We start from the raw sequence: 20,138 nt of genomic DNA on the forward strand, positions 1-20,138 counted from the left end.
TGACGTCGCCCAGACTACAATTCCCAGCGAGGCGCGGCGGGGCAGGGCGCGTGCGCAGCTGTCGCCGCCACCGCCCCTTGCCCCGCGGCCTGGCTGCCGAGAAGACGACGGAGGCGGCAAGATGGCGCTCACCAGGTGGGTCTGGCTGGCCCCGTCCCCCCCCCGGTTGGGGTGACTGCTCTCTCCGGCCTGTCTGCGGCTTCCCAGCCGCTGTGCGAGGCTCCGGCCGACGAGGGCGGCCGCGCTCCGGGAGCGCGCTGCGGCGCCGCGGCCTCTCCTGGGCAGTGGGCCCGCCGGCCGGTGAGGAGGCCGGGCCGCGGCCGGAGGGGGGGCGGCGAGGGCCGGGCCGGGGCTGGGGGAGCTGCCCTGCCCTGCTTTGTCCTGCCTTGGCGGGAGGGGGTGTTCGGCAGTGCCCCTGGTTCAGGGCTCTGCCTCCTTCGCGCGTTTTCTGCGGGAAGAAGGCGCTCCGCCGCCGTGGCTGGAGGTGATCGGATCCGTGGGGGTTTCGTCGAGGTCTGCTTACCGTGAGCGACGGCGAGAGAGATCTTTGTTGCAAGCTACTGCCTCTCTCGCAAGGCTCAGGAGTGCAGCTTCAGTGGCTGCCCTGGAATGCCGGCTTTCTCGGAGGCCGAAGCTTCCGTAATAAACATGTAAAAGGACTCCGTAGTGTGGACGAGCTGAAAAATGGGAAGTCAAGAAATTGGGGTTCGACTTCTTGGCTTTGGCCGGGAGGTATCTGGCGTTAAGGGAGGAAGTGGCAGGCAGATATCTTTCTAGGCGTTTGCTTTAGGAGTCGTTGGACCTAGGGACGTACTTTCTTTTTCTGCTCCGTAGTGGTGGGAAGAATATGCAGTGGTATGTGACGTTCCTGCTGGAAAATGGGTATTGTCACACTCCTGTTCAAACATGATGTGAATGTGCATGAATTTGGTATCAGTTTTTATAGGAATCTGCCAGAATTCTGGCAGACCACACGTTGCTTTTGCCCCTATTATCTCAGAACTTACTGCCCTCAGATTTATGAGTGCAATACTCAAGTTTCATAAATTGTTTTTTAATCTGTATAGAGTGATTGTAGAGAAAGTAATAATTTAGTAGTAGACTCAAGCGTAGTTGAGTGTCACTGAGTGAAGTTATCAGAATTAACTTTTTATGTCTTTCTTTTTTTGGTGTCTGTCTATGGATGTGCAGTTTTTTACCAGCTCCAACCCAGCTGTCTCAAGACCAGCTAGAACTAGAAGAAAGAGCAAGAGCTCAAAGATCTAGGCAGACTGCTCTAGTCTCGTCACGAAGGGAACCTCCCCCATACGGTTACCGGAAAGGATGGATACCACGGGTGCTAGAGGTAGATATTTAAATTCACACTGTAGTAGTGAGTCTGCTAATGGGGAAAAAAAAGTACATTTTCTGGAGTAGAAATAAACTCTGAGCGTTTTTAGTGTAGCTCAGAATTGTGCAAAGCCTTACCACATGAAACATTTCCATCCAGACTCCTTGATATATTCTTGGCTTGGGGGAAGTTGTTCTAATTCACCAGATTGCTTAAGACCTTTGGTGGTAAAGAGGACGTTATAAGGATTCTTCCCTTCAGAGATTGTTGTGTTGTAATATGGAAATAGGTCTATGGTCCTTTCAGTTTACAATCTGTGAATGCAAGGATCCTCTGAGAAAGACATCTGTATTGTTCCTCTGTCATTGTTAAATACACGTTCCAAATTATAGCTGGAATAAGTGAACATGTGTGTATCAGAGAAGAGAATGTTTATGTGTATTTTGTTCGTAGTGTAACAAAAGATAGCTGCTCTTGGGGGAGAAAATTGTTAGGGTTGGCAGGAAATGTAAAAATTTGTCAGATATTCATTGTCTAAGTATGTTACTGGCAAAAGGGTTTTGGACAACGTTGTGTATATTTAGCTGTAATCGTTACCAGTTTAACATAATCTCAACTGGAAATATTAAAAGGTAGAAGGGAAAATACAGATGTATAGCTCTGATTACAAAACTGTTTTAGTACAGTTTCTCACTGTGAACCACAAAACCTTGCAGATTTTGAAATGGTACTTGACAGTAACATCTGAGATCTGCTCTGATGAGTCACAAGCCAGTGTGCTTGGGATAAGGCATGCTGTTGAGGTTTTGATACAGTATTTCATGTATGATCCTGCATTATTTCCAAATACCATAATTTCATGAGCTAGTAACAGCCTTGCCCTCATTTATGTTTGAGTCCCATTTTTTTAAAGGTCAATCCAATGCTCTACCATGGTGATTCATTAGTGCTAGATAAGATGACTTCAAATAGTAGTTCCAGTGGTTCTCTAGAAGAAAACATTTTTATGTAGGTTCTGCATTTACTAAAGCATAGGATGTTAAAAATTTACCTTTGTTACGCCCAGTGTAGGCCTTCCCTACACTGTTGATTACTAAAGTTAGTATTTTAGAGCTTATTCTTTCTAAACATTAGTAAAAGATCTTAAGAAGTCAGGTGATGAAGGTTTTCAAAGAGTTTCCAGCATCACTGGGCCACAAAGTGATGCACATTCTCAAAAAGACTGTTAAGTACTCCTTTCTGCTTCATAAACAAATGCAAATTCTTCAAGAGTGGTAAGTGTTTCCAAAGCATAACCTTTTTCCAGTGATCCTGGAATGCCATTGTTGGAAAAAACAAAATCTGTTCTTAATAGATCAAGGGTTATGCACAAAATTTTGAGGAATGACTGACTTTTGTTTTGCCTAATACTTTGACTCTGTAATGAACTGTTGAATGTGGGACGTGCAGGGGAAGACTTTAAATAACTGAAGCTGTATTTCAGTGAGCACTTAAAGATGGCATAAGCATGTTCTTCTTTGGAGGGAAGTGTTCTGCTCATTCATTCCAGCCTCAGTCCATGCTCTCTGTTGCAGTGGTGTTAACTATTTGGTCACATGGTGAGCATGGAGGGAGATCAATCTACCCAAGACACCCATTTTTCTTCTTTGATCTGGTTCGTTAATCACACTCTGCATAAGCAGTACCTTTGCAACAGAGGCAGAGGGAGATGTTCATGCTGCTTTAAGCAAATGCTTACTCTGAATAATTGTGTTTGAAACTGTAGCCTGAAGTTGTTTTATGAATAGTACCAATTCTGTGTGCATCCTCAGTGTTGCTGAGTTAGGATGCTCTGTTTTAAGAGGTCTTTTGGTTATCTGTTCATTAAATGCTTTTACAGCAACATGTTGAATGAGAGAGGAAGTAAACTTTTAAGAATATTGGGCTGTTGGGTGCTGGCCCAGTTTGCAATGTATTCACATATCAGAGTAAGGAAACAGGATAGCTTGGCGTTCGTGCCATTGTAAAGCTATGAGCTACAGGCTTTGGAAGGAATGGAAAGCTTTTTTAACAAATTGACTTCATTATGGTGTGAAAAGCAACAAATAACCAGTAGAAATTTTCATCCAAAAAATGCTGCTCTTGTAACTTTAGTATTTCCACAGTTGCTTTATTGCAGAAGGTAAACTTTTGAAGTTCTAATTAATAACTCACATGTGAATTAAATACTTAGTCATGTGTTGTCTGCAGCATAGTAGTGCCTGCACATTCTAGTTAGTGATATGGGCTCTTGCTCTCTGCAGGGAATAATTACTGCAAGATGTCTGTGCAATTCAGTGTCTTTTAATAAGTGTAAGTTGTATAGTCCATGCTCTCTTAACAGCTAAAATAATGTTACTAGAGCATTCTGGCAATGTTTCATTTTGTTAAAAACAATTCTCTCATTCATTCCGTTTCCTACCTATGCAAATGTTGTACCATGCCTTTGTCTTTAAGTCATTCACTGCTTTTTCTTTTGTGTAGGATTTTGGCGATGGGGGTGCTTTCCCAGAAATTCATGTGGCCCAATATCCATTGGATATGGGCCGAAAGAAGAAAATGTCCAATGCTTTGGCTGTTCAGGTGGATGCAGAAGGAAAAATAAAATACGATGCAATTGCTCGACAAGGACAATCAAAGGACAAGGTAGTATTTCTTCAAATATGTAGACTGGCATGTATACCTGGAAAAGTTGTATGTACACATTGCATAAACTCATTGGTCTGGCATTAGCCAAATGGATTGTGTCCTGTTTTCTTAAGTTTTAAGACCTGAGATAGTGTTAGACAGACATGAGCATTTTGACTGGGATCACTGTGTGATCTTCTCTGTTATGTAATTAAAAGATAAGGTGAAAATGGTGAACGTCTCTACACAAAACTTGCTTGATAGCTTAGCAGCTTTTGTTAGAGAGCTTTCCAATGAAGGCAAGAAACTGCAAACAGGCATGATCACAGGCAGCCTCGTTTCAGTGTGTAGAGAGGGGGTGAGGGGGAAGAAACACAGTTCAGCTTTCAGAATACTACACCTTGGGTCTCATTAATTTAACGTTTGACTCTTCTGGCTGTTTTCAATGTTGTTGGATGCTTTTTTTTTTTTCTTTTTTTAATTGCAGCAGACAGTATTGCCAGTGGTTATACTCCAAAATTTTTGTGTTAAGTTTGGTGATGGCAAGACTCTCATTGAGTTTAAGGGGAACCAACTTCAATTTCCTGTATACAGTAGCCTTTCTAAAAACAAAGAGATGACACTTTATCTTGAAGTCCTAACTACTATTGAGGGGACCAGGTACTTGGGTCTCCTAAGTCCACTTTAAGGAGTATTTACATCTGCCTTTTCAAGTGCAACGAAGTGGACTACATTAAAACTTTTTGATTCTCTTAAGCAGATATTGGGGGCTGGAAGACTGCTGAGGCATGACCAAGTGTATGACCAGCTGCTTGTTATAGCAAGCATCTTGTGTAAAGAATATCTAATGAAAATCTAAAAAGAGGGTTAACTACAAAAGGTGTTTTGGTTAACGGATATGAATAGTTGTTTTCAAAATAATTTGACTTCTCCTGCTTTAATTTAGGATACCTTGAAAAGCTTATGGGTATGTAATATGCCCTATGTCTTACTGCAAATGAGGAAGGGGGAAACCTATCTAATCATAAAAGCAAAAGGTGAACTTTACCTCTCAAACAAAAAAACAGGGTGAGCTTTCTAGGAATATACAGGGAAATCTTTCTTTTTTAACAGATAATTTTTTCTGTTTTTTTAAATTGATCCTACAGTTGCCAAAGCTGCAGAAAGATAATGCCAACAGGATTTTGTATTTAACTAATACTCTGTTGTTGAGTGTCAGAAAAGTGTCACATCTTGTATATCCTTATCCTGTGCATCATAAGTTACTGCAGTATCTTTGAAAAAAAATTAGTTCAAATCAAACTCTATGCTGTCATGTGGTAGAAAGTAGTCAGACTAAACAGAAACAACAGCAGTTGCCGTATTTTTATTGAGGGGACTTTCACTGGGGCTCCATCAGACTTTATGTAGTGTCTTGAATTATTTGTCCAGAGGAAGGTGCTAAAATATTAACTACACTTAAAAAATTTTGTGACTAAATATTTGATACTTGATACTAAATACTTGATACTACATAGAAATTTGACTTATCCCAAAGCATAAAAAATTATTTGGAGCAGATCAGTAGGCAGGAAGTAATAATCATACTGATTTTGGGGAAGCTGTAGGGCAAGTAAGAAGCAAAAAAGAAAAACTGGTGTAGTTAAACCCTCATTTTTACAACTTGTCAAATATATCTTTACCTACTTGTAGGATCAGATTTAACTTGCGTATAATAGAACTGTGCAGATTGGGATCTAAGTATATTTGAAAAAGATCTAGAAATGATAGGCTTTAGGCAAAAATGACTAATCTTTTGCCGTGTCTTATTTGGTTCAGAGTTAGGAAAATACTTAGAACAGGTGAAGTTAAATCTAAGCTGTTAACATTTTTCGTATTTGATTCATGAAGACCTGTACCAGCATTCATTAATTTTCCATGTGGCACCTGTAACGAAGCAGTAATATTCTCATTTTGTAGCCATACTTACCAGGATGGAAGAGATGTGTGGCTTTTCCAAAACTGGGCTCTGTAGAATTGGAATTAGGGTTTCCTAACCCTAAGCTCTGCCTTCTGGGCCAGCTTGATTCTGATTGCATCCAGCTGGATGTGAATACTGAGACTAAAGATTAAGTATTGTGATTCAAGGGAGAGTAAAACTGGGGGAAAATTAGGTATTTGAAACAATTTCACTGGAAGTAGCTGAACTACTATTGCTTCATTTGTTGTGCAGGAGAGAGGAAAGTATTGGCAGAGATGTTATAGGGAGCAGATCTTCAGTGATCTGTGTTGAGTTGAATAATGTGAAATATTTTCTATAAGAGAGAACTTCTGGTAGTACAGTGTCAGTAGGATTACATACAGAAAGTTTCATTATCCTGAGAGCGGCAGTTGTAATTCAAATATTTCTTCAATCTTAATACTTAGAGCTAAGAGAAACAGATACTTAGCAGCCTGCCAGAAATGAGATGGAGTTTCTGATCCTATTCTATGAGCTGCTTGTTTGGTCTGAGTTAAGCAAATTTTGCTTTTGCTACAGCTTATGGATTTTTTGAAGTTGAATTTAGTATTCTGCTTTCTTGTAGAAGCAGCAGTTCCATCACCTGAACCCTATATCTAGATGGCTTGTCAGCAGTTTCTGCTATTGCATTGGTTCATCTCTCTTGCATCTGTTCCCTTACATATTTAAAAAATAGTTTCTTCAGAGAATTTTCCTTGAAAAATGCTGACATAAATGAGATAGTCTGACAAGCCTCCTGTTTGGGGCTGGCAGAAAGTCTGCTAGACATGAAATGCTGGATAATGTTGACAAACCTGGATGCATGACCTTACAGATTAGAGGATGGAGTTCTGTCTGGTTGTCCAGATGAAGGATTTCCAGCATTGACCGTGTGGTTAGCTCTTGTGCTGCTATAGATTCTTCGAATACTTTCTCTACTCACATTACTAAAAGCCAGGCTAAAATAATGCATCATAATTGATATATTTTGGTGAGACTGATGCTCTGCCCCGTATTAGGAAAATAAGGACATATAATTGCTTCCTGTGTTTTTATTAAGACGAGAGAGTGTGAAATCAAGGAATGGAACTGTTAGGTCCATTGTGTTTTTCTGGCATGGATGACTTTCTGTGCAGGAGTTGGAGTTCTTCATGGTGGCCCAAGGCTGCGGCTTAGATGTTAAAGGAGAAAAAAAGAACCACAAATCTTACCTACAGTTTTTTCTCAAGATTGTGAATTCAATTGAAGCATTTACAAGAGTTCCATTGTTGAAGGAACTCCTGTCACAGCAGTGGAACAGGTCAAGAGAACATGAATCAAAAGTGTTCTTTACTCATAATGTATTTGCCTTGTGGTAGAGCTTGGTTTGAGAGCTTGTCACCAATTTTTTCTCTGATGTGTGTGCCAGGCTTACAACCAGGTAATTGTAATGCCTTCTAAAATGTTCTATGCTTCATATGGACAAACCATTCTTTGACAAGGAAGCAATTAATTCTGCAATGCTTGATGGTAGCTTCTTGATTTACATATAGGATTGATGAGCGCTGTACAGAGCTGCTTTGGATATAGAGAATAAAATATGTTGACGGGAGGGATTTGTGTCTTACAAATGAAGACATTTCCGTCAAGACACTTGTGTTTATCAGGTGTCTTGTGAAACTCTGAGTGTGATTGATGTCTAAATCCTACCATGAGCTACAGTATCTTAAGCAACTAGTTAGGTAAGATTGTTTTCTTTCTGATGGCAGTGGCATGCAGATTCTAATTGCTGCTGGTTAAGGCTGCCCCAACCAGCCAGGGAATCATGTAGCTGTACCAAAAATTGAGCATTTTGTTTCTACCTAGAAGGAGATTCTGCTTTTTGGTAGCCATCAAAATGAAATAACTGAAACACAGGCTGATGCTTCCTTTAAAATGTCATAGGTGAAAAATGGTGGTGGATGGGCATACTACAATATCAAACAATCTGAGTCTCCTCTTTATCTTAGATGAATAAAAATGTCTCAACATTACTTTTAAAATAAGGTAAATATCTAGAATGACAGAGTGCAACATCTTTATGTGCCTGTCTATATCACCTCAAAAAAGGACTCCAGTAAGAACATGCAAGTGTATCAAGTTTTTGAGACAAAAATTTTTGTATTTTCAGGCTAGTTTAATCTGTATTACAGATTTCTTGCCTATTAATGCAGCTTGCCATTTGCATTCAATACTTTAGGGTTTAAATAGTTCAGGTAGTTCATTTGTACCTCAGTGTAGTGTAGTTTTTAGAGCACCTCTTGGACTTTTTTTATTTTCTTTTTTGTCTTCTGGGATATTCTGAGCTCTTTCAGCATACTTTGTTCTTCATGCAGCAAGACGCTTGGACTTAGAGTTAATTACCTTAGAGGAACACTGCTCTTCAGATGTCCTTCATTCAGCATCTGAGAAGCTAGGATGTTATTGATACTAATTCACAGGATTAAAATTTTAGGAGTGAAGGCTGAGAAGCAGTAAATGGCTCTTGTGTGACAAATTAATGCTGAGGCTAAAGGTCAATTTCACAGTTGGACATGCACTTCATAATGAACTTGAAATAATAGTTGTAATGACTTTTAACCCTTTGAACTAAGAATTTCTGATGTTATTTTTTGGACAGACGTGAAGCATTAATGCAATACAATGAATTTTTCCCTGTAGCCATTTAATAGTGTTCTTTCCCTATATTTAAAATTGGGGCTTAAAGCTACTGAGAGCTGCTGCGTGTTGTATGAAGACTGAAATACCTATGTAAGGGAAGGTGTCAAGAACAGATTTCTCAAGCATTTGTTTTTTCAAGGAAATGGCAAGCACAATGAAACAGAAACATCTAGATGCTGAAAAAGTCTTGTATCAAATTATTAAGTAAACCTTGAAAACAGAGGTACAAATGTAGATTTTTTTTTTTTTTTTTTTTTTTTTGTCTGTCTTGGGGACCCTGAAAAAGGGAGAGAGTAGGAAAGGGAAGCAGGAAACTAGTGTCTGATCCCAGCTCTCAGAGTGATATACATAATTATATTTAATCAAATTGCTTCTTTTCTTTGATTATTCCATCTGTAAAATGGGGTCCAGAGTATATTCTTTTTCCGTGGGAGTCATTGGAGAAGATGTAATTGTAATGCATTTAGAGTTGTATACAAGTTTTCATTAGTACCTAAAGTATAATCTAGGCCTGAAACGTTTCCTTTGATACATGTACATTTATTCCTATTCGCTAGGACTAATAAAATGTAATGTCTTCCAGGTTATTTACAGTAAATACACAGATCTTGTGCCAAAAGAGGTCATGAATGTGGATGATCCTGAACTGCAAAGACCAGACGAGGAAGCAATTAGAGAGGTATTACATGCACTGATGTGCCTAGTTATCAATGATATATTGTATGTCTTGCATATATGATGAGATGCATATTGTGGTATTTTTGTCTTCAGATAACAGAGAAGACAAGAGCAGCCTTGGAGAAATCAGTCTCCCAAAAAGTTGCAGCAGCCATGCCAGTTCGAGCAGCTGACAAACTAGCTCCTGCACAGTACATTCGGTATGTAGTGCTGGTGTGTGTGTAAGATGTTGTGTTATGTATATACATACATATATATATAATTGATGTATTTTGAATTAACCCACTAGTGGTAACCTAGTTTGAAGTGTGTTGAAATATGTCTTAACATGTCATGAGTTGTGGCACTTTGTGGAGGGGTTATTGTTTTAGCAACAAAATACAGATGTTGTTGGGGAGCACTATTAATGATGCCACTATTAATGATGCTGCCTTAAAAACGGAGTCTTTACTGGGAGTTTCAAGCCAAGACAAGGCATGTAACAAAGTTCTTCCCTCATATAAAATGAGCAACTGGAAAGAATTGGAATTACTAGGAGGCTGATACTCATTTATGATGATTTTCTGCCGTGAACACAGGAAAATTCCATGGCAGGGTTAGACTTGGCTTGAGGTAAATTCTGAAAAAAGTATGTGAAGAGGTTCTTAATAACCAGTAAGTAGTCACCAGGGATTCATAGACATAGGTAAAGAATATTGTGTCATGCTGTGTGTACTCTATTAGTTTGTTTCCACTACTTCAGAATCTAGGTTGAAACAGGAGAATGTAGCCCTGGGAAGATACATTCTGTCTGGTGTAATTGATTCTCTGCATACAGTCCATTATCCTCTGTGCAGTTACCTGCTCCTGGCATTCACAGCAGAAAAGTCTTAAATTGGTGTGGATGAAATGAAAATGCAGCTAGAGCAGTGAACTGACTGAAAACGGAGGTGGGCAAGGAATATCTAGCTGTGTGCAGAGAACAGAGTGCTTTGTTTTACTCAGGTACACACCATCTCAGCAAGGCGTTGCCTTCAACTCTGGAGCAAAACAGAGAGTTATTCGGATGGTGGAAATGCAGAAGGACCCTATGGAGCCTCCAAGATTCAAGTAAATATTCAAAATTTGTTCACAGCAAATAGAAGTTTCTGAACTGTATTTCCATACAACATGTTGATTGTAATTGTTTTCCGAATTGTTCAGAATTAACAAGAAGATTCCACGTGGACCACCTTCTCCTCCAGCACCTGTAATGCACTCTCCTAGTAGAAAGGTATGAAATGTCATAGCTGTTCTCAGTTTTGAATTCTAGATGGGTTGACAAATTCTATTTTGTTCTAGTTTGTTTCTGTGCACCTTCTCCTTACTGTTATTTTGATGTGATGTTAAGTGATAAACTTGGTGCCCGGTGCAGGCTTTTTGTTTTTTTGTTTGGGCAGTTCTGAAACTAGCTCTCTTCCTATGTACCTTGTCAAAGGTTGAGTAGATTTCTCATGTATTTTATGCAGGGCTGCATTATTGGAGTTATTCATGGCATAGATAAGTTGGCTGAGGCTTTAGCCTTGGTACACTGATGCTGCTTTTAGACAACACTATTAGGCTAATCCTTAATAACACTAACTTGTGTTACTGAGGATTAGCTCATTCCGAGAGATGAGCGTAGTGGTGGTTCATCAGTTTCCTACATCTTGAACTGCTATTAAATGTGCAAATGTTAACAAGCTGGCTGTGAGTTCCGGCCTGTGTGACAAAAGTTTAAGAGGATGGATGAAAAGCTGTCATTAGTTTATTCAATGTTGGCAAAGGTACAGTGCAGAAATGAACATCTTATTGCTGCTAAGAACAGTTGGGTTTTTGTAGCAGCGTCCTGAACTTTGTACTCTAATTTATAAGTAGTTTCGTAGCTGCCTTTGAGAAAGAAAACAGTATTTCCTTTTGCTATAAATCTAAAGATGACTTTGCTGCTTCTTTTACATCAGATGACTGTGAAAGAGCAGCAAGAATGGAAAATTCCTCCGTGCATTTCAAACTGGAAAAATGCAAAGGTAATTAAGTTGTCATAAATCTATCTTTCTAATGTTGCACCTTGCTGGGAGACTTCTGTGAATGATACAAGCTTGAATAATACTGGTTTTAAACCTCTAGAGTTAGGTAAACTAGGCTAGGCTGCTTCCAGCATGGAAAACACATGATTGTACAACTCAGTTTTTCTCTCTTTGGCATATAAGGGTTGTCAGATTGACAGGAGTATAGAACTGAGAGAGAATATGTTACTTCATGGCAGAGATCATGCATTTAGAGAGACAAAAATGGCATTAGCTAAAATCCCCATAATAGTGCAGTATGTGGAGTCTGAAACCAGAGTCTCTGGAGCTCACAAAGTAAAGCCATCTAAACTGAAAAAGGGAAAGGTAATTCATAGAGAACCAAGCATGTTTCTTTTTAAATTTCTGGAAAGTTCTTGTTGCATTCTTTCACTGATTAGTTTTCATCACTTAGCTATTTTTATTCCTTGCTTGAGTAGGTATGTCCTGTCCCTTTGATTTTTATCAGTCAGTAAGTTTATGTTCAGAGAGAAGGGAGAATTTATGATTTGCTGCAGTAACTGGTCTAATCGTTCTCAAAGTTACCAAGCAGTTGTTGTGAGGCAGCCTCTTCAAATGGAGGAAGGAAAGGCTGCATGTTTGGATGTTATTTTTTTTTCTACCCCAACACAGCTGTATAACTGGGACTGATGCTAATTAGTAGATCAAATTTTACAGATGCTAAAACCAAAGCCAAAATTTTGTAGAGCTCGCTAAAGAATCTTAAAATATAATCTATAAATAATTTTAGGTTTCAGTTTTTGAAAGCAAAATTGGTATTTAGTGTCTCTTACTTTTGCTGGCAGCCTTGCCCCTTACTTTCTCATTTTGAATCAGCTAACCTCTTAACAGATGTGAAAACAGTTTAGGGAAAACCATTTTTAAGCACAAATGGTAAAACAGCTTAGAGACTGGGAAAGCTATTATCTGTAGTTCTTAACACAAACCAAAGAGTGGACCTTATCAGTCAAAAACTGTCATTCGTACTAAAATGTAACGTGAAGGGAAATTGTGATTCGGATTTGGGTGGAGTGTAGAATTGGAGCGAAGCTTTGTATTGCCTGGTATGAATTTGAAGTACGTATAAAGGAGGTCCATTGAGGCATATTAATGATGGGCTGTGAGTTTTGTGGTTTTGTTTTCTTACACAATAAATAATGTTTGTTATATACAAATAATGTTAGTTTCTGTGATTAACTGCCTCTGTTTCCCCTGTAGGGTTACACCATTCCATTAGATAAGCGTCTGGCTGCAGATGGCAGAGGATTGCAGACTGTTCATATTAATGAAAACTTTGCCAAGCTTGCTGAGGCTCTCTATATAGCTGACAGAAAGGTCAGGTGGTTTTTTAAACTGTTTTATTCCATGTGGTTTTACCTTCTTTGTATGTTTATTTCCTTGGGAAAATCAACTGTGAATAGGCTATAGCTTCTGATTTATCCTGCTGCTTAGCTAACATAAGATGCAAGGTCTTATTCCCAGTGTCTTTGAATCAGTGGCTCAGTGTGGGTTAAATTACTGGAGGTCATGGATCTTGTTTCTCAGCTCTGACTGCTGTGGCTGTCTGGCTTTGAACTTCCTCTTTGTGGCTTATTCCTGCCCTGCTTACTGGATAGCTCCATGACGGAAGATCTGCTTGCATCCCAGGTGCTAGCTTTCTGTCTTTTCAACTATGTCTTATGTGTGCAGGCTCGTGAGGCAGTAGAGATGCGTGCCCAGGTGGAGAGGAAGATGGCTCAGAAAGAAAAGGAGAAACATGAGGAAAAGCTCCGAGAAATGGCTCAGAAAGCCAGGGAGAGAAGAGCAGGGATCAAAACCCATGTTGAAAAAGGTACATTTCTTTGTTATTAAGATGCTGTGGGTTTTTTTACCACACCCTGCAGTGTGGATTTGGAGAAGTAACATGAGAAATTATAATACCTAAATATCCACAGTAATTTCTAAGCATGATATCTGTTCTTCATGTCTTTACTTGATCAGCCAGTGAATTTGGTTAATTCACTGGCTGGCTTGATGGGATCTGGATTTGAACCTCACAGCAGTATACAGACTTAGGACATTGTTGAGAATTTCAGGGTTGTTAATGGATCAGTGCAAGTAATGGCTTTCATGGACTGTTCTAAACTATTTTTTTAGAAAAGGCTTGTTGCAGGTGAAGAGCAACTTTGTAAACAAAGAACTATACGTTTTCAAAGATGGTAAATGCAGTATTCTGTCTGTTGCGCTGCTATAACTGGTCTTGCAGAACTGTAGTTCTGTTGGCCACTAGGCCCAAAAACTGCTAACCTAACTAAATCATAACCATTGTGATAAGTCTTATGTTTTGATTGAAATGACATTTCAAAGTTCAAGAAGCTGAACTTACAGAGCAGTTAACGATCCCTCTAAAGGGTGGAGGATATGGTCATATATAATGCCAAGTCCTGGAGCTGGGATGGACTAACCTCTTCCCAACAGGCTGGGGATTGGCTGCCTGAAGAGCCACTCTGTTGAAAAGGCCCTGGGAGTCCTAGTGGACAATGTGCTAAATGTGAGCCAGCAGTGTGCCCTGGCAGCAATAATGCTGAGGGCATAGTAAGCTGCATCCGCAGGAGCATAACCAGTATGTCAAGGGAAGTAATCATTTCCTTTTACTGGTGACCTGTTAGACTGCATCTGGAATACTGTGTGCAGTTATGGGCTCCCAGGCACAAGGCAGACAATGGTAAACTGGAGTGAGTTCAGTGGAGGGCCATCAAAATGGTCAGGGGGCTAGAGTATCTGTCTAGTCAGGAGATGCTGAGATAATAAAGCTTGTTCTGCCAGGAGAAGATGTGGCTTTGGGGGCACCTAATGGGAGCTTTCCCATATCTACAAGGAGATCATCAGAGCTTTTCACTGAGCTGCACAGTGAAAAAATGAGACAGTGGTCAAAAGTTGAAGCAGGAGATTCCAGCTACATGTGAGGAGAAGAATTTTCACCAGGAGGACAAGCAGCAGTGGAACAGGTTGCACAGGGAGGCTGGCAATCTCTATCCTTGGAGGTTTTCCCCACCTGAGTGGGCAAAGCCCTGAGCAACCTCATTTGAATTCAGCACCGATCCTGCTTTCAGCAGGAGATTGAACTAGAGCCTCCCTTCTAACCTGAGTGATTCTGATACTGAGTCACAGAATGTTCTTCAAAGCACTTAGATGCCTGCATGTTTGAACAATATTTTTACACTTAAAAGTATGATATGATGATCTGTAAGTGTTTTAGGATATTAACTCCTAGATGGACAAATATTCTAAGCACTTGAAAGTTGAGAGGACATAGTTGTTGGATATGTCTGCTTTAACTGTTCTTGACAAGAGTTAGCTTGTGGCATAAGAAAGCTGTGGTTTTCCATGTGTTTGTTTAAAGTGTAACATTTTAAATAGTGCTAAGGGTCACTTCTCTTCTGTAAAAGAATACTGAATTGAATCACTGTGCTGATGTCTGTGGCATAGTTAATTCAAACTTCAAATATTTGTCTATAATGAGCAATCTTGCATTTGTTCAGAGGATGGAGAAGCTAGAGAAAGAGATGAAATCAGACATGACCGGCGCAAGGAGAGACAACATGACAGAAATCTTTCCAGGGCAGCCCCTGACAAAAGGTAAGTCACAAAAGAAAGCTGCTTTATTCCTGTACTGGCACTGGCTTCCCCACTAGAGAAACTATTACACTGGGCTTCCTTTTGCTTGATGCGAGTGCCTGAATTTTACCTTGTGGAGACACTCACTGGTATGAAGTACTGTTCACTCATTGTATGAAATGGTATTAAAGTGTTAGCATACTGCAGTACTCTCTTCCAAATTTAGAATTTTACAGATGAATGGAGGAGGCAGAGTTGTTGGTTTGGGGTGGGTTTTTCTTTAGCAGAACTTCACTATATTCAGATTTAATTGACATGCTGGCAGCCAAGGTTGAAACCTGGACCCTATCACTTCAGTAAGACCAGAGTATCATTAATGGTTTTGTTTCTCAAAGCTGTTCATTTGAAGTAAGCTTCTATTGATGAATGTAGGCTGAAGTATATTGTTTGCCCAAGCCAGTGAGATTTTTGAGCACAAATGGTTTCTGGAGGCTTAAAATCTCTAATATCTTAAAATGAGATTGGCCTTCCCAGAATATAATTACACTGGTTCTTGCAAAAAATAAATATGACATTTTACACCAAGTCAGCTTGATGTAAATTGCAGATAGCGGAAAGCAAATTTAAATGTCGTGCCCAGCTGAACGTAACTTTCCCAAATGTTTCCTTTGCCAGGAGACAAATTTTAAATGTTACCTAGTAAGGAAGGGCAACAGTCAAAATCTGGCTCCTGAGGCAAATTGTTAGCAACCAATACAGGAACAGGTTGCAGTTAAGCATGTCAATAAATACAGTGTACAGACCTAATAAAACTTAAAATTTTTAATTCAGGTCAAAGCTGCAGAGAAATGAGAACAGAGATATCAGTGAAGTTATTGCCCTAGGGGTACCCAACCCCAGGCCATCCAATGAAATCCAATATGACCAGAGGCTGTTCAACCAGAGCAAGGTAAAAATACCCTTCCACAGCTGTGTAGCTTGCTTTAAGAACATCCTCATCCTTCCTTAGTGGGTATGGCTAGAATACTAAAGGGACCCTGTTCTCATAGTTGGTGTGGATGCACTCTGAAAGAAAAATATCTACATAACTGATTGGGAAACTATTGATCTCCTTTATCTGTAGCTGATGCAACAAAAATGGAATATTCTGAATGCATAACTGGATTAAAGTGTTTTTGTTGTGCTTTTTCTCACTGGGGAGTGGGGAAAAAGAAGCTATTTTGCCTTCAAGCTGCAGTGACCTCATTTTCTTCTTTTGTACAAATGTAGTGACTGAATAAGGGAAATCTGCTCTGAGAGAGAAGCAAGTAAATACTTTCTATTCCCATTATTGCTTATATTAAAAATCCTGAAGATATAAATAGTTCACAGCAACATTTATTTTCCCTGAACTTTATACTATTCAGAGATGAAAAAGTAGATGAGGCTTCAGAAAGTCCCTGAATAAACCTGCAGTTTGTCAATCATTCTTTTTCATGTCTCCAGTGAAAGACTTGAAGGCAGAGGGGAAAGCTGGTGAATCAAAAGTGAACAAGCAGGCACTTGTACTTTCACAGTTTACATAAGCTTCTGTGTGATTTGGATCAGTCAGCTTAAATCATGTTTTCCAGAAATTCTGAATAATACAAATTTCTGTATGGTTGTACTTGGCTATTACAGACAGCTGTACTTGCAGGGCAGACTGAAATGATCCATTATTCTGAAATATGAATGGCCTGTAATCCTTCCTGTGGCTTTCTGGAAGAGCAGAAATGGCCCTGACTGGGGCTTGTAATGATTGTGTCCTGTTCTTGGGACTTAATCCCAGACCCAAAACCACGCATATCCTAAAGAAGTGCTTGAACTCATTTGAAATCAATAGGAAATCACACAATACTATCTTTGTGCATCTGTGTGACACTATCAGTGTATCTTGATGTTAAAATAAATTAACTGAAGTTTTGCAGTCTCGTTTATGTTATAATGCTGCTGTTGTTCTTCACAGGGTATGGACAGTGGCTTTGCTGGAGGAGAAGATGAAATTTATAATGTTTATGATCAGCCTTGGAGAAGTGGCAAGGATATGGCTCAAAACATCTACAGGCCAAGTAAAAATGTAGATAAGGACATGTATGGTGATGATCTAGAGGCTCGAATAAAGACCAATAGGTAAGAAAATAAAGTTAAGAAGTACTTGTAATTAGTACTCTGAAGTTACAGTCAACTGAGTATCATGTCTTCTGCAGGTTTGTTCCTGACAAAGAGTTTTCTAACTCAGATCGTAACACCAGAGGGAGGGGCAGAGATGGACCAGTTCAATTTGAGGAGGATCCATTTGGTTTGGACAAGTTTCTGGAAGAGGCTAAGCAACATGGTGGTTCTAAACGGCCATCAGACAGCAGCCGCCCTAAAGAACATGAGCATGAGAGCAAAAAGAGGAGGAAGGACTGAGTGCCTCTGCTCCTTGAGAGGTAGAGAGACGGACTGCAAGCTTGGACTTTATGCAAAAGGCATTTTTAATATCAGAGGTGTATAGAGGGATGGCATTATAACACAGCAGTTCACAACTCCTGTTGTGTGGATATATATACACACCCTAATTCTTTTACATAGGACAGCTACCCTTGGAGAGTGGAGGAATGGAGACTGCTTTGAAACATTTCACAAGGGAATTGTTCTTTAGCAAGGGTTCTGACTTTGCTAATTCCCTGTTGCCCAGCATCTCAGGGTAAGAATGTAGCCCCTTCCTACAGCTTTAGTTTTTGTAGGTAGCTAAAGCTTTTACTTCATTTGTTAAAAGCTTTCCTGCTGTATATAATTACTGTCTTATGCTGTAATGGATGCTAGGGAGTTTATGATGTAGTGTTTCTTTAGTGTGGCTATACAGTTTATTTGAACAAGGAGGGGAAACAGCTGGATTCTGTTTTAAAACACATACTCATTCATAGTTTCTCAGTAATCTTTATTTTAATTTCTTTACATTTAGTGAAATAAAGCCTCCTTCCACCATTCACTCACTCCAATTCTTTCTTTGACTGCGTCTTCTATGGGGCTCCTGTTTAAGAGCGAGCTGAAAACAATAGAAATTATTCAAATTAGTTAGGCAAGAAGGCTTGATATTTTTCATTTCTGATCTTCTAAAACATTCATATAGAAAGTGGAAGATGGGTTTATAACCGGTTCACTTTCATGAGCCATAACCACAAATGCTAAGCTCCTGATGGGAAAGTTGAATATAATTTGCACAGCAATTGCTAGTACTATCAGCAAAATGCATCTTAAAAGCTTGTGCTTTCAAGTGGAACTAATAGAAGGTAACTGTCTAAACCTAGCCTAGAACAAAGTGGGAGAAGTGCTCACGTATTTTGCTTCTAGAGAAGCTTGCATTTTTGAAGAAATGGAGAAAGCTAACTACTGCCTGCCTTCTGCTTTTTATTTCACTGTAAAGAAGCCTCTTAGCTCTTACCCCTCTTGTGAGAGTATAGTCCTTGAAGTTTAGGCAGTTAAGTGAATGTGGCTATCTTACAGCTTCAAGAATAAAAAGCAGTAAAATAATTTCCAATAAATTGACACTAAATACTCATCTGGCTGGCTTGTCACAGTTTAAGACTGAAGTCAGCAAACCATTCCTTAATTTCTGCTTCCATTTTTGCACCACAGTTGTAACTCATAGGTCAGCTCTCCTTAGGAATAGGTACTGAAGTAACCACAACCAAAGACGACTTCTGCAGTAGTATGAACTATGTCAAGCAAAATACTTCGTCACATTCACATACTGCATCCCTGAAGTCTCTTGCCCATCCATTTTACTCTTGCCATCTCCTAGCACTGAAGTCCCAAAATTAGAAACTAGCTGTCAGATGGATATTGAAGAATTCTTATTATTCAAAGACATGAATTGATCATGTGTGTTATACCAGCCTGCTTGCTGCTCATGGTTTCACTCTGTACTACTAGGTCGGAGTAGCTAGGTCAGCTGAAGCACATGTAAGTCTACAGGAAAATCCCCTTTGTAATTTGCCCCTATTTAGTGAACACACTAGATGGAAGTTTCTACTGATTTTGATGTGAGACCTCTTAATTTATTAATGGCTTTAGGCAGCCATTGACTCACAGTGCTTTTATCCTTATTGGTCAACACCACTGCATAGTAAATGTTTGGAGAGCAGTGGGATGGCCATTTCTTTGCTCTGTTTGCTATAGTGAAGCTAGATGATAAAGTTGTCTGGCTCTGTTGGCCAGTCAATGACAGGCACCTTTGTATGGGTACTAGACCAAAGGTTTTTGACTGATGGTGTATGCTGTCTTTTGATACCGTACACTAATGCACTGAGATTGCCAAAGTGTCATATTTTTTCCTTTACTGACATTTAAAATGTTAGAGACAGCAAGTAAAAAAAAAAAAAAAGCTACACTAAAGCCAATTTAAAGTTATCTTGAACACATAAAAGCAGGCAGCTGACGACTTCTGTACAAAATGATAGCTGAAGAGAAAAAAGCAGCTTTCACTGAAGTTCAAAGCTTAGCTTTACATTCTTTGTCATCCTCCCCCTGCCACCCAACATCCAAATTAGATTTTGGAATCCACCTGCAGAAACCTGTATTACAAATAATAACTAGCTGCATGGCAGTTCCTGAACAATTTTACTGCATTCACGGTCTTTTAGCTTAGCATAGCAGGAGGTTTAGATCTCCGGTATGTGATCTCTGTGGTATCTATATGGTCTCAGACCCTAACGAGTCAAGTTGAGAGCAGGGAATAAACAAAAGTGTTAATGATTTAAAAAAAACACTAAACACACATTAAGTGGCAAAATGCTTAATCACACTTGGAATGAGTATGGCAGTATTTTGATGTTACTGTGTCCAACCAAAGGCAGAATTAAAGAGCTCAACTCATTACATAACTTCTTTAAAGGAATTAGCACGTTACCTTGGCACCTTCAAGTATGTGGGAGTCCTTCTGAAACACATTCTGAACATCTTGTGGAGTCGAGAATTTAATCCAGCCATAACGTCTGTGAAAGCCTGTATCTTTGTCCTAGTTACCAGTTTAAAAAATAAAATCCAATTACTGCAGACAATATTCACATAGGCTGTTAAAAACTTTCTACAGATATTCAATTTTAAGGATTCAGAAATTATCAGCGAAATCGGCACACTTGCTGTTTCAGAAGCGTTTTTCACA

The 20,138-nt window shown here is 39.5% G+C and overlaps 2 protein-coding genes across 2 annotated transcripts in view; one reads left to right on the plus strand and one right to left on the minus strand.

Moving 5' to 3' along the window:
- Positions 1-17,959, plus strand: SNW1 (SNW domain containing 1). The gene is made up of 14 exons (XM_029998999.2): positions 1-135; positions 1,192-1,345; positions 3,833-3,994; positions 9,217-9,312; positions 9,405-9,511; positions 10,296-10,400; positions 10,494-10,563; positions 11,270-11,335; positions 12,593-12,709; positions 13,064-13,205; positions 14,896-14,992; positions 15,803-15,920; positions 16,956-17,119; positions 17,197-17,959. Exons 1-14 carry the CDS (start codon positions 122-124, stop codon positions 17,399-17,401), a joined length of 1,617 nt encoding a protein of 538 aa, XP_029854859.1. The 5' UTR covers positions 1-121; the 3' UTR covers positions 17,402-17,959.
- LOC115334618 (SRA stem-loop interacting RNA binding protein) overlaps positions 17,896-20,138 on the minus strand; it is a 4,138-nt gene continuing 1,895 nt past the window's right edge. The window contains exons 3-4 of the mRNA XM_029999032.2: positions 19,884-19,991; positions 17,896-18,020 (exon numbers count right to left, since the gene is read on the minus strand). Coding sequence (XP_029854892.1) covers positions 17,961-18,020; positions 19,884-19,991 — 168 coding nt within the window. The 3' untranslated portion in view covers positions 17,896-17,960. The remainder of the gene's footprint in view (positions 18,021-19,883; positions 19,992-20,138) is intronic.

The sequence above is a fragment of the Aquila chrysaetos genome, chromosome 2 (assembly GCF_900496995.4).
Source record: "Aquila chrysaetos chrysaetos chromosome 2, bAquChr1.4, whole genome shotgun sequence".
NCBI classification, from domain to species: Eukaryota; Metazoa; Chordata; class Aves; order Accipitriformes; family Accipitridae; genus Aquila; species Aquila chrysaetos.

What these genes read in the sequence shown, in the direction of transcription:
- SNW1 (XM_029998999.2), top strand. An exon ending in TGCACTCTCCTAGTAGAAAG is followed by an intron (nt 10,564 to 11,269) that starts GTATGAAATGTC and finishes CTTTTACATCAG; the next exon opens with ATGACTGTGAAAGAGCAGCA. An exon ending in AGGGCAGCCCCTGACAAAAG is followed by an intron (nt 14,993 to 15,802) that starts GTAAGTCACAAA and finishes TTTTTAATTCAG; the next exon opens with GTCAAAGCTGCAGAGAAATG.